General features: G+C 41.9%; 1 protein-coding gene across 1 annotated transcript; it reads left to right on the top strand.

The window, feature by feature from the left end:
- The first annotated feature begins 4,487 nt into the window (after positions 1–4,487).
- Positions 4,488–11,447, top strand: prss35 (serine protease 35). Its single transcript, XM_033639767.2, has 2 exons — positions 4,488–4,673; positions 8,959–11,447. The coding sequence occupies exon 2, from the start codon at positions 8,978–8,980 to the stop codon at positions 10,250–10,252; it is 1,275 nt and encodes a 424-aa protein (XP_033495658.1). The 5' UTR covers positions 4,488–4,673; positions 8,959–8,977; the 3' UTR covers positions 10,253–11,447.
- The last annotated feature ends 833 nt before the right edge of the window (positions 11,448–12,280 follow it).

Below are 12,280 nucleotides of genomic sequence, written 5' to 3'. Positions count from 1 at the left end.
GCATCCAATGAAATCTTGCTGACTAATGACCTTTCTGGTCCACTAACATTTGATCGACTGTTAGGGGGCAGCCCTAGCGCTACCAGAGTTAGAAAAAAAAAAGTGTGCCTGTAAGTGTCTAAATCTGCAGTTCCTTTAATGGCCACTAGGTGCTGGCTCCATGAGAATTTTGACTCCCAATTCCAAATGCAGAGCTTTTCTCAGCATCCAAATTGTGTTATTTTGTTCCACACTATCAGGTCTCAGAGGGGAGCCTGTTTGGTCAAATCGAAATGGTTTCAAGCTATCATGCTCAATTGTGGTGGTTGCATTTTGTTCGTCCCACCTCTGCTCCTCCCGGCTAGTTGCCTAAATAATTTAGGTATTGTGGCTTCAGTAATTTGACAAAGATGGCGGTGGGTGGTGAACCCAACTTAAGCTTCAAAAAGTCCCCTCAGAAAGTTCTGGGTGATGTCACATGCATAATGTTTTTCCACAGTCTGTGTGGCCTTTTGTACGGTATAACTTAATATGCTGAGCATGAGTATGCAAAAGTCATAGCTAGAGCACTAGGGGAAGCCCTGTATGTTTACAGTCCCTGCAATCTGTTTTCATTGACCAATTTGTCAATCTCACCAAATGTAGGTGTGTTTCATCAACATGCTAAGGCTGAAGGAGAATCAGGACCACACCCAGAGAGAGCAGGAGGGACAGAGGGTTACTCTGACCCATACTGCTCAGAAAACATGAGGCTTTGTAGCTGTATGTGCAATGTACACACGCACATGTGTGTGATCACCACCCACATGGATGAGCATTCATCAAGATCCTTAGCATGCTGGTCAGGTGTGCAGGCCACCCAAGTATTCTCTATCTCTCTATCTTTCTCTCTCTCTCTCTCTCTCTCTCTCTCTCTCTCTCTCCCTCTCTCCCTCTCTCTCTCACACACACACGCACTCATACACACACACACTGAATTTAAAGGACAGGTGTTTTACAACCATTTTTTTTAAATCAGTAGAAGTGGTGTGAAGGCCGCTGTAAATCAAAGTGACTGACAGAAGTGATTACCTAAGGATCAGTTTTCAAATCCAAATGACATCCTGTACTCTTCTCATTCCCCCTCGAGCCAGATGTGTATCATCACACTCCCCTCCTCTCTTTTTCTCTCCCTCATTACAGACATATTTTCCATGCCTTTTCTTGGCTCATTGAGATTTCAACTAGTCATCATGGTATTCTTCCTCCAGAGGCCCCGCTTTCTTTCCCTGACCTTGCATAATGAAAAGACTAAAAAGAAAATTTATTTGAGCAAGTCCAACAGTCCATCACGTCTTGTTGCCCTGTGGAAGCAAACAATGCACTTCAAACAGAGGTTGTCAGTGAACATTCAAATCACCCAAAAATCCAAAACCCCTGAGTGCCCCTGAGTAAAGTTGGACAGAATGAAAGCAAAGGTAAAAGTTGTCAGATTTCTGTCATACATATATGCCACGTGCATACATTTTTAGTTCAAATAAACTTTTAAATACTTAGAGATTACATAACGTGAACCACAGAATCTTTGATGATGATGATATATGTATATGTATGAACAGTATATCCTCTGGGCAGCTATGTAACCATATGATCCACATGAGAATTACAGACTGACTGACTTTGAGTGTATATTACGTGTTTCACTGTTACATATTAATGGTATGCTGCTCAGTCAGCCAGTGTACCCAGACGCTTTGCTTGTAACACACCCAAAATGAAGCAGCGTATGCATGTGATCATGTGTAACAGGTTGTCAATGAAGTAATGTACCTAAATACATTACATTTTTGAGGTACTTTTCTGCTCCTGCACTGACAGTAATACCTCAACTCCATTTCAGAGGAAAATATTGTTCTTTTTACTCCATTACATTTATTTAACTGCAGGGATTAGATGTTATTTTGCAGATTATTATTCTGCATACAAACATATGACAACTTGATGCACTGTAATAGATTAAAGTACCCAACAGTATATGAAGTATATTGTCTCCCCCTGGACCAACTGCAACATTATCATCTTGCTGACATGTAGATTCATCAGAAAAACAGTTGAATAATATGATAATTTGACACTCCGAAAAGGGCTGGGCCATTTTGCATACTTTAACTTTTACTACTTTAAGTATATTTAGCTGATGATACTTACTTATTGGAGAACACCACCATTCTCACACATCAAATCCTGTTTACTGGTGTTGTCTAGAACTGCATGTGTGAAAAAAAAGTGTAAAGCCTTTTATAACTCCAGAGGGAGCTGTCGTGAAGTCTCATAAACTGCCTCCAGTGATGTCACTTGAGTCAGCATCAGTTTGAGGTGTGGAGTTAGAAAGAAATGAGCTAACCAGACTTCTGTAGCCCACTGCTCATCTCTGCTTGAGGCTAGTGACTCAAGAATAAATTTGCCTCGACTAGCACAACATACCTGAATGTCTGGCCGAAATGTTGAGGGTAGTGGAGGAGCCAGAGAGTATTTTTATAGTGTAGTATAAGTACTTTTAAGTAAAGGGTGAAGGATGTTAATGCATCTCCCACCACTTTCCTCAAAACACTGAGATTGTTTAATGTTTAAATTTAGTGTTTAATCTGAATACTTGTTAGAAATCTCAGCAGGTAAACATTTTACAGAAGGCTTGAAGAATAGCGTTTTTTCTTCCAACATGTCCTCACTCTGACCTCGTCGCATATTGATGTTTGGTCATAGACTTTCCACATCCACATATGATGTGATAGGTACCCTAGGTGGTTGTTGACCTTCTGGGTCGCCATGTCAAGTTCTGCACGTTACATGCATTGTCTGATTTCAAAATACATTTCCATTTTCACAGGAAATGTACAGTTTGCATACAGTCTCTTTCACAATAAAAGCACAATGTCAGTACAACCCTACAAATGTATGTTTTTTTCCCTTAAACAACACTTGCACGTGGTTGGGTTTAGGAAAAATGATCAGGCTTTGGCTTGACAATTTTATAGGACGTGAACACTGGCCTCCCAGGTGGGGTTCAGCAGTTGCTGGACCCATCCACCACCAGTCCCCCAGCCCTACTTGGTTAACATTCATTTTGTTCTGCTGTGTCTCCTCCTGACAGTGCCGGGCCCCATCAAACATCATCATGCAGACGTGAAAGGATGGCTTTTTTTCATTGGTGTCTGATGCCAGAAGTTACTGACCAAGTGGCAGTTTTCAACTATGTTTGGAGTGAGACTGGGTTGTTTCTACTTTCCTCTTATTCTCTTCTGACCCACATGTACAGAATCAGATAGATCTTGACACACTGGAGGGGTTCTGGCAGTATTACAGGTTAGTATACAAGATCAGTCTTTGTCTCAACACAACGTTTTGAAGGTCTTGGTTAAGTCCATATTTACTCTGTCTTGTATTGGTCTCAGACAAAGAGAGATTTAATTTCAAGACTGGTCAAAACAACAACTGCAGGATATGACCAAACTGCAGCACAAAAAGGAGTGTTGAATATTATGCTGACTTTAGCTGCACATTGTTTGTTTGTATTTGTTTGCTCATAGAAACCAAAGAAACCTGCCCACACATAAAATTCACCTCTGCCTTGCCTTCTGATTATTTTATCAAGACATTTCTCATAGTACACTTGTACAGACACACATTCAGTATATATGGTAATAAAAGAGGTGAATGAAAAAGAGTCTTCATTTGTTTTCTGTTGGTGTTTTTATGGGAATGTGGAGTTTTCTTTGCATGTTTCACATTTTACTGTAAGTATGTCATGTAGTGGGGGACTCACACTGGTCTGGTCTTGTCTTGACTTGGTCTCAACCTGTCAATCTTGATAATGACTTGGTCTCCATTAAGGTGGTCTTAACTGCAACACTGCCAATAGGTGTTGGGTTTCAGCCACCTGTGGTGTTTTTATGAAACATGGGTTAAGAGGATGAATGTTAAGCCAATAATCCTCTCAAAAACGAAAATCTAAAAACATTAAAAAAAAATACACTTTTATGAAGGCTATGGTGATTGTGAAGAGTCATGTTTATGACAGGTGTAAGGATTTAGTTTGGGTGCATATACTAAAGTATTCAGTGTTTACACTTCACTGGACGTGTAGGATAAAAGTGCTGCAGATGTTGAGGCTCAGACTGGAAACGCCTATGAATCTACTGTAGAGAGCAGTAGAATTAATTCCTCCACAGTCCTCTCAGAGTCCCATTGACTGAGGCGCTCTTCATTTGTCTCTCCTCCTGCCGGCTGGCTGGTCTGCCGCCCGCAGCCTGCTGTACACCGGCACACCTCCCCACTGCGCTGCCGCTGAATAGACCACTGACTGACTCGATTCAGCCTTTAGTTAGATCGCTTGGTCTGGTCCCACCCATATGTGAACAGCTTTTGTCACAAGTGAAAAAGTCCTTTTGAGGTTTTTTTTTTTCGCCTCCCCCTCTCCTCCCCCCTCCCTCCATCCCTCCCTCCTCCTCAGCATCAAGTGCAGCCTGAGCGGAGCGTCCCGGCTGAGACTTTCTCTCACAAGAAGCAATGAGGAGAAGGGAGCCGTCGCCCTGCTGATACCAGGACGTCTGGGATGCAGTAGCGTTTGTTTTCTAGTGGGATCATATTTGTATATTTCTAGGGAAAACAAACAATACATTGCGGATTTGGCGTATCCAACAATCGGATGCAAGCAGGTAGGAAGCCTTTGTCATTTTGCAGTTAAATGAACAATGGAAATGTGCTCTTTATTTCTCTGTTTTTCAAAAATTATTTCATATTTTTCATGTTTTTTTTAATCGATTTCGTCCCGTTTGGGTTGATGCTTCTTCTCTCTCAGGGTGCACATTTTGACTATTTTGGAAGGACTAAATTGGATTTTATAGCCTAAGTGGTGCACAAAATACCTTATTTATGTCTTTGTTTTGAGACTTTTTGACTGTTATTATTAATATTATTATTATTATTATTATTATCATTATTATTGATTTTAAGACGTTATTTAATCCGCGCATTAAGTCTCTTTATAACTAATAGACACATTGTCCCTCTTTTGTCCACATCCAGTTGCGATGCTGTAACAGATGTGGAATTACAGATGTTTTTCCACAATTCATTGGATATCTTATGTAATGATGTGTTTAATGCATTACAATGCTAATGGTGATTTTTGTTATTTTTGGAATAAGGAAACACAGGGCTTAGATTTTTATCAAACATTTTAAATATTTCCAAATGAGACCTTTTTTGGCACACTTTCTTCTTGTTGAGCACTGGTAGTGTCTGGTCCTGTGGTTGTTGTGCCTGAGATGTAGACAGGACAGGTCAAAATGAATGAAGCTATCTTTTTTATTAAACGTGGTGTTGAACTAGAGAATAGATGGTGACCCATGCAGTAAGAGATGGACAACTGCGCCATAGCGCCATCCTTTGGTCACTCCGTCTCCTGGGTGCCTCCTGTGACTTCCTCCACTGAGGGATGGAGAGGGCACAGCTTCTTGTTCAGCTGACTGCAGTGGAAAATTGTTCAAATGAGCGCCGTCTGTGACCAGGAGTCATCATGGCAGCATATCACTTTCCACTCTATGCTGAATAATTGCAGGCTTTTGCCTAGATTTGTGTTATGTCTGAGTCTGGCGGTGGGAGTGTGAAGTTGAACAGAAACTTTAAGGGTCATTTTTGTATTCTCATTTATTGAGACTGTTTTACAGCTCTTGTGGGCTTGTATTTTATTACCGTCTGTTTGGGGCTGGTTAGATGTTGGCCACTGGGTATGTTTTATTGGAAGCTGTGGTTAACTTAATCCAGATAGTCTCCTTTGCAGTGGGACTCAGCTGGATGACAGTGCACTTACTGGCAAACAAAGCTGGAATGAAAAAGGTATTCTTGGTAGTTTCAACTAAAAAGGGAGATTTAGACAGTGTCTCTGCAGTGGATGATGATGCACTGCTATGGTCCACAGGTGATGCTGTACATTCTCCCTCTCAGCTGTGTCTCCTGGGAGCTTTGCCAAACCAGGCACAGTCTCATTTTCACGCTGCACAAACATCTAATTGAAAGGGAATGTGTCTCTGTGGACCCCCTGGCCAAATTTGGCTGTCCTTCCTAAAGGTTTGTTCTCCAGCTGGATTCCCCAAATGTCAGCCTGTCTGTCACACTCCATTTAACCCCCTCAAACAGCCAGAATGAATGCAATCACTGTGGCTTTTCACTCTGGACTCCTGTTCAGAATTAACTGTTGGATTTGCACTCCTGCTATTCAAAGAACAGCATCCAAATCATTTTGTGTTTGGAATCGCCTGTGTGACCTCATCACCACAGGCACACTGACGAAACAAAGCTCTCCTACTCTTGTCGTTAAGTGATGGTCTGCTGAATGTATTAAAACTCGCCCAAATTGTAATTTTCTTTATGAGGTTATCAGGACTATTGGCAGCATCACACTCGTACAGTAGAAGCATGAACCAGCAGGCTGTCTGCAGCCCACGTAGCCTCTGTGTTTGATGTCATCTGTATGCATGACAAGGAGTGGAGTGGAGCTAAGGAAACCAGATATGGTCATTACTGAAGGGGAAGGTTAACCATTGTGGCAAACCCCCAAGCCACTGTCTCAGCCCATTCAGAGGATCAGGGTTCATCCTCTCCTCCTTGCTGCCCGCAGCCTCCAGCAACACTCAGAGGACATAAATCTCCTCTCAACCACACAGCTAATGTATCAACACTGGAGAAATGTTTTATATATTATATACAGAGTGCTGTTTCTTTACGTAACGGCACCAGTCCCTTTCTGCAAACTTGAGTGTTTTGAGGAATGCTCTTTAAAACAACTGGACTTTACTGTGCTGCCACAAGCTGCTGAGCTGTTTACAGCACTGGACCCACTGGATGTCTGTAATATACAGGGCTGCACTGCCTCCCTGTGGTCATACATGGATCTGTGTTTATATTTTCTGGACATGGAGGCATATTTGATAAAGGATATTCTCAGTTCAAGGAATTCTGAGTTTTCCAACTTTTTGGATGTGTTTGAAATGAATTTAAGATTCCAAACAAGATTGACTGTTTGCTATAGAGTGCCATTTGTTCCCCCCCTACTTAGCAGAGTTGATCAGTAGTTAAACTGATATCACAGAATCACAAAGCTCTGTTGGATATGGATGGTTGCTGAACTCACTTAGAGACTAAAGTGAGGGTTGTCACAAGCAGTATTATATTATTAAGGCATTAAGAAAGGTGATGCAATGACACCAGATCTGTTTGAATGGTGATGTGATTGCTTATCTTAAAGGCTAAGAGGCTGATGATAGCACCAGGGGGGAAGCAAGGTGATTACCAAAGTGATTATAATTTATCCTGAGAAAAAATTGTGTCAGCCTGGTAAGATCATCCTGATGATGAGAGCTCAACATTCTGTTTCACTTTCTGTATCAGTCTGGACTCGATGCCACCCCAAACACTTTCAGTGGGAGTACTCACCTTAACAGACAAACTCCTTCAGCCAATCAGTGTGACAAAACATCAGGGAACTTCTTTGTCATCACCAACGGAACCAGTTGATAAATCAAGCTTTTCTCTAATCCAACTGGAAGAACGGCAAAACTTCTTTTCCTCAAAGAAACTGCAAGTGTGTGCTCTTGCTCTTGTTTAATTGCTGTCGTTGACTCTATTTCTGCCACTTAACTTAATGCTGTGTTCATTCTACCCACATTAGAGTTAGTGCTCGTTGCTTTGAGAGCCACCATTACTGTTCTGCAGGCTGCTGCCTGCATTTAACATCAATTACAATGTAGTCCCTGATTGACTGCTTATGTTGTCAACTCTGGTGCAGATCCCTGAATGGCCCCATTTGGATTTTAATTCCTGGAAAGTATTTGGGGCAGCACCAAGTCTCGACTGATACAAAGGGGAAATAGAATGTTGAGCTAACGTCATCAGGATGGTCTCACCAGGCTAAATGTCTGTAGCAGTGTGCGCCATTTCAGCAGTAGGGAGAAATTTTCTTTGAGGGCTTTCTACCAGAAAGAGATCTTTTGGTTAATGTTTGGAAAAAAGTCATAGTTTGGGTTAAAATGAATAGATTTCTATTAGACTGGGCTTTCTTGAAGAAAGCCTATGAGGAAACTTCTACCTTGCGCACCATCCATCCAATAGTTGCTGAGACATTTTACTCAAAACTAAACATGTTAACCACATGGTGGTCCTTGAGTAAATGTAAGGGGATCACATTATTAGGTTTAGGGTTCATCTTCTAGGAACCATGAATGTCTGTAGCAAATTTAATGGCAATCCAGCTTGTACATATGGAGATACTTCACAGTATCAGTGAAAACTTTGACCTGACTCATCACTAGATGAAAACTCACTAGTGATTTGGATTAATCCTCTGGGCACCATGAATATCTGTACCAAATGTTATGCTAATCCATCCAATAGCTGTCCAGACATCTCACTAAAAAAGTAAACATCATGAAGGTGTAAGAGGAGAAGTCAGGGGGTCACTTAGGTTGATCATGAAGAAGAAGTTCTAGGGGGTCCCCAGAATTATGAGGAATAGTTTGTTTTCACTATTTAATTCAGTGAGTTCAATGTGAGGAAGGTTTCCCTTCCTTTACAGTTTTCTCCTCAAGTGTATTTGACTATTAAAGAATCCTGGTCTTAATCATATCTAACAACCAAAGTCAGATAGAGGTCCTTGAAGCAAAATCTTATTAAATGGGAGTCTGTGACCTAATGTGTACCAATTTAGGGGTCCTTTACATATAAAAGGTTGAGAGCCACAATTCTGAGACACATAAATGTACAATATTTCCTGGTAATCCAGCCAATAGATGTTAAGATATTTCATTCTTGACCAAAGTGGTGGACTGACCAGCCAACTGACATTGCCATTCACACAGCCACACATTGCTAATAGCTCTTTGTATCTTTGCACCTCTATTTCAGAGTGTCCCTAAGTCTTCCTTTCTACTCTTTATATTTCAGAGCCAGGCCCAACTTAACAATGGGCCCCATACCCCTGTGTGTGCTGCTCCCGGTGACGGTGCTGGCTGTGGTGGTGGCTGTAGCTGCTGAGGAGAATGCAATCGATGACGAGTATACCTGGCCACAGTGGAAGGTGCCTCTGGTAAGGAAAAGACGCACTGTGCCTCTAAGCAGCCCAAACTTTTCAGCCCATCCTCCACCAGAGCTGAGTGGGACCTGTGGGATTGAGTGTCAGCGTCGCCTTCCAGCCACCACTCTGGATGACCTGGAGCAGTTCCTGTCCTACGAGACAGTTTATGAGAATGGAACGCGCACGTATACCTCAGTTTCTGTGCAGGGCCTCAATGAGGTGACAGCCTGGTCTGGAAATATCTCGTCTAGCTCTCGCCACAAACGAGAGGTGTACGGCACAGATACCCGCTTTACCATCTCTGATAAGCAGTTCTGCACCAAATATCCCTTCTCCACCTCTGTGAAGATCTCCACAGGATGCTCCGGGGTTCTTGTGTCACCTAAACATGTGCTGACCGCTGCCCACTGCATCCATGATGGGAAGGATTATCTAGATGGGGCGCAGAAGCTGCGTGTTGGCGTTCTAAAGGAGAAGTCCAGGCGAGGGAAAGGAGGCAAAGGCAGAGGAGGGCGAGGAAAGGGCAGAAGGAGAAAGGGAGACAAAGATAAAGAGGAAGTGCAGGAAAAGGAAGAGAATGATGGCAAAGGGGAGCGTAGAGGAAAAGGGAAAGGTAGAAAGAGCAGGAGTCGGCGAAGTGTGGAATCAGGGAAACCTTCATTTAGGTGGACCGGTGTCAAGAAGACCCAAGTGCCCAAGGGCTGGTTCAAAGGTGTGGCTGACGGACTGGCTGCAGATTATGACTATGCGGTTTTGGAGCTGAAGAGAGCCCCAAAAGTCAAGCACATGGATCTGGGTGTTATCCCCTCTGTCAAGAAGCTTCCTGCTGGGAGGATCCACTTCTCTGGCTTTGACGATGACCGTCCTGGCAACCTGGTGTACCGGTTCTGCTCCGTCTCTGAGGAGTCCAATGATTTGTTGTACCAGTACTGCGATGCCAAACCAGGCTCCAGTGGCTCTGGGATCTACATCCGCCTCAAAGAGCCAGGAAAGAAGAAGTGGACGAGGAAGATCATTGGGGTATTCTCTGGTCACCAGTGGGTGGATGTAAATGGAAACGGGATGCAGCAGGATTACAACGTGGCAGTGCGGATAACGCCTCTCAAATATGCCCAGATCTGTTACTGGGTCCACGGGGACTCAAGTGAGTGCCAGGTAGCTTAAGACAACACAGGACCCCCCTTAACCACCACCCCTCTCCAATCCCTCAGACCCACCTCTATACAAGGGACACCCCACCTCTCATCACCAGCCAGGGGCCCAACGACTGCCTCTTGTCCTCCTGCCTCCCTGTTACCTCCTGTGCCTCCCAGTGACTCCTGCTACACTGACCTACACACACACAGCCATACAGACTCAGTGTTGACAACAGAAACTTGTCAGCACTTCAAGAGAACTGTGGCTCTTAAACTTTTCTAATTTATTTGCTAAGAAAAAACAACTGAGAAAAAATATGTATTGTATGTTTTACAGATCATTCAGATCTGCAGTTTTGCTTTCTGTTTTGACTCTTTCTTTTTAAAGATTTGACATTTTTGGATACAGTGTTGGAAAGCGTGTATATCTAAATGTTTGTGAGCAAAGCCCCTGGTACATTTGTCTAATATTCCAACTAGGCTTTGTATGGAGACAGTTGCATTTTCGAGAGTTCTCCACCACTGTAAAGCCAAGTGTGTGCATTGGCTTGGACAAAAGACCCAGAAGAAATTAATGTAACTTTTGTTTTACAAATGAACTTCATAGAGATATTGAGATAACTTTTTATAAACATTTTAACTGAAGAAGCTGGTGTTTTGCATTGTGTATATCTAGAACCTTTTTTACAACTACCTTTTTAAAAAGACTGTTCCTCTGTCTAAATAGAGAAAGGGTCCTAATGGACCCTGGATAGATTTTATATTTTCTGATTTGTGAGTCACACTATCTTTCCTCTGTTCTTGCAACGCAGTGAAATGTGGTTTCATTGTTGTGCACATAAATATATCGGTGCTTATCCAGAAGACGTGGTGCTAATTTATGGAACTGTTAACTTTTTATTGAGGGAGGGGAGACTTCTCAGAATATATTTTGATAGCCTAGTACTGTAACTATGTATTTTATGTAAGGCTACAAATTTGGGTTGTGTTAAGATGGGACTTAACCATTTAATGATTTACTTGAGCTGTTGAGATTTTTCTAATTCTAAGGGTTAAATGAGATTACAAGGACAATATTGTTGTATAATAACAAATTCAAATCTGGGATGTGATATTTTTTTATTTTCCATGTTGTTTTTGTTCCAAAAAGTCTTTTTGAATACCAAATGCCTGAGATTAATGATGCAGATTGAAGACTACCAACCATTAAACCAAGATTGCTACTTGTGTGTGTGTGTTTGTGAAAATACAAAAACATTTTTAATGTTACACACTGGTTTGTGGAAGATTGTTATCATGAGACCACCACCGATAAGAGTTCCTGCATCATTTAATTAACTGTTTAAAAATGTTCTGTCTCAACAACAGCTTAATGCATCACCATAAATCAAACCACTGATCAGCATAGCTGGATTATTTTGCAAAAGGACTCCAGGGCAAAAGTTTGTTGTTTGGCCCCTTTTGACACCCCTAACTTTTGACCTGTTTGGCATTATGATGCACTTAAAAAATATTTTCTATATTAACGATAGATCAAATGACTAAGTATGTGTAATGTGAAAGATGCTGTGCACAGTATTGAACTCACAGAGACTAACCATCCAATTCTGCATTTCCTTTCAGCTCTTCTCCTGAGGGGCGGAGATGTTATAAACATTTGGGGCTCAGCCCCAAAACAAGGGGGGTCCAGGGGCCATTACAGCAGCTATGTGCACTATTTTTCAAGTCAATTGAGATAATAGAATACTTAAATGTCTGTACATCATTTGGGCCAAAACATGATAGCTGCCAAGGGAAAAATCCTGTAGAGCCTGCATCATATCTTGTATCTGATTGTTCTCCAAATGTCTTCATCATTCTGAAACCATGGCATGACAGATGTTGATGATGACTAATTTTGATAGGGTGGGAATTGGGCGTAAACAGCATTACTAATCTTAAACCCTATTTCTGTTATTCTATGCTGGATTAGATTTCACAGAATGAATGTTTAGCGGGCAAATCTGCTACATTTGAATCCATGCCTTAATAATCTGGGCTGCTCTATTACAAATCA

Source organism: Epinephelus lanceolatus, chromosome 10 (genome assembly GCF_041903045.1).
Source record: "Epinephelus lanceolatus isolate andai-2023 chromosome 10, ASM4190304v1, whole genome shotgun sequence".
NCBI classification, from domain to species: Eukaryota; Metazoa; Chordata; class Actinopteri; order Perciformes; family Serranidae; genus Epinephelus; species Epinephelus lanceolatus.
This window is presented reverse-complemented; position numbering and strand designations above follow the sequence as displayed.

Bases quoted from the DNA above. Each gene is read 5' to 3' on its own strand.
- prss35 (XM_033639767.2), top strand. From the start codon at position 8,978: ATGGGCCCCATACCCCTGTGTGTGCTGCTCCCGGTGACGGTGCTGGCT.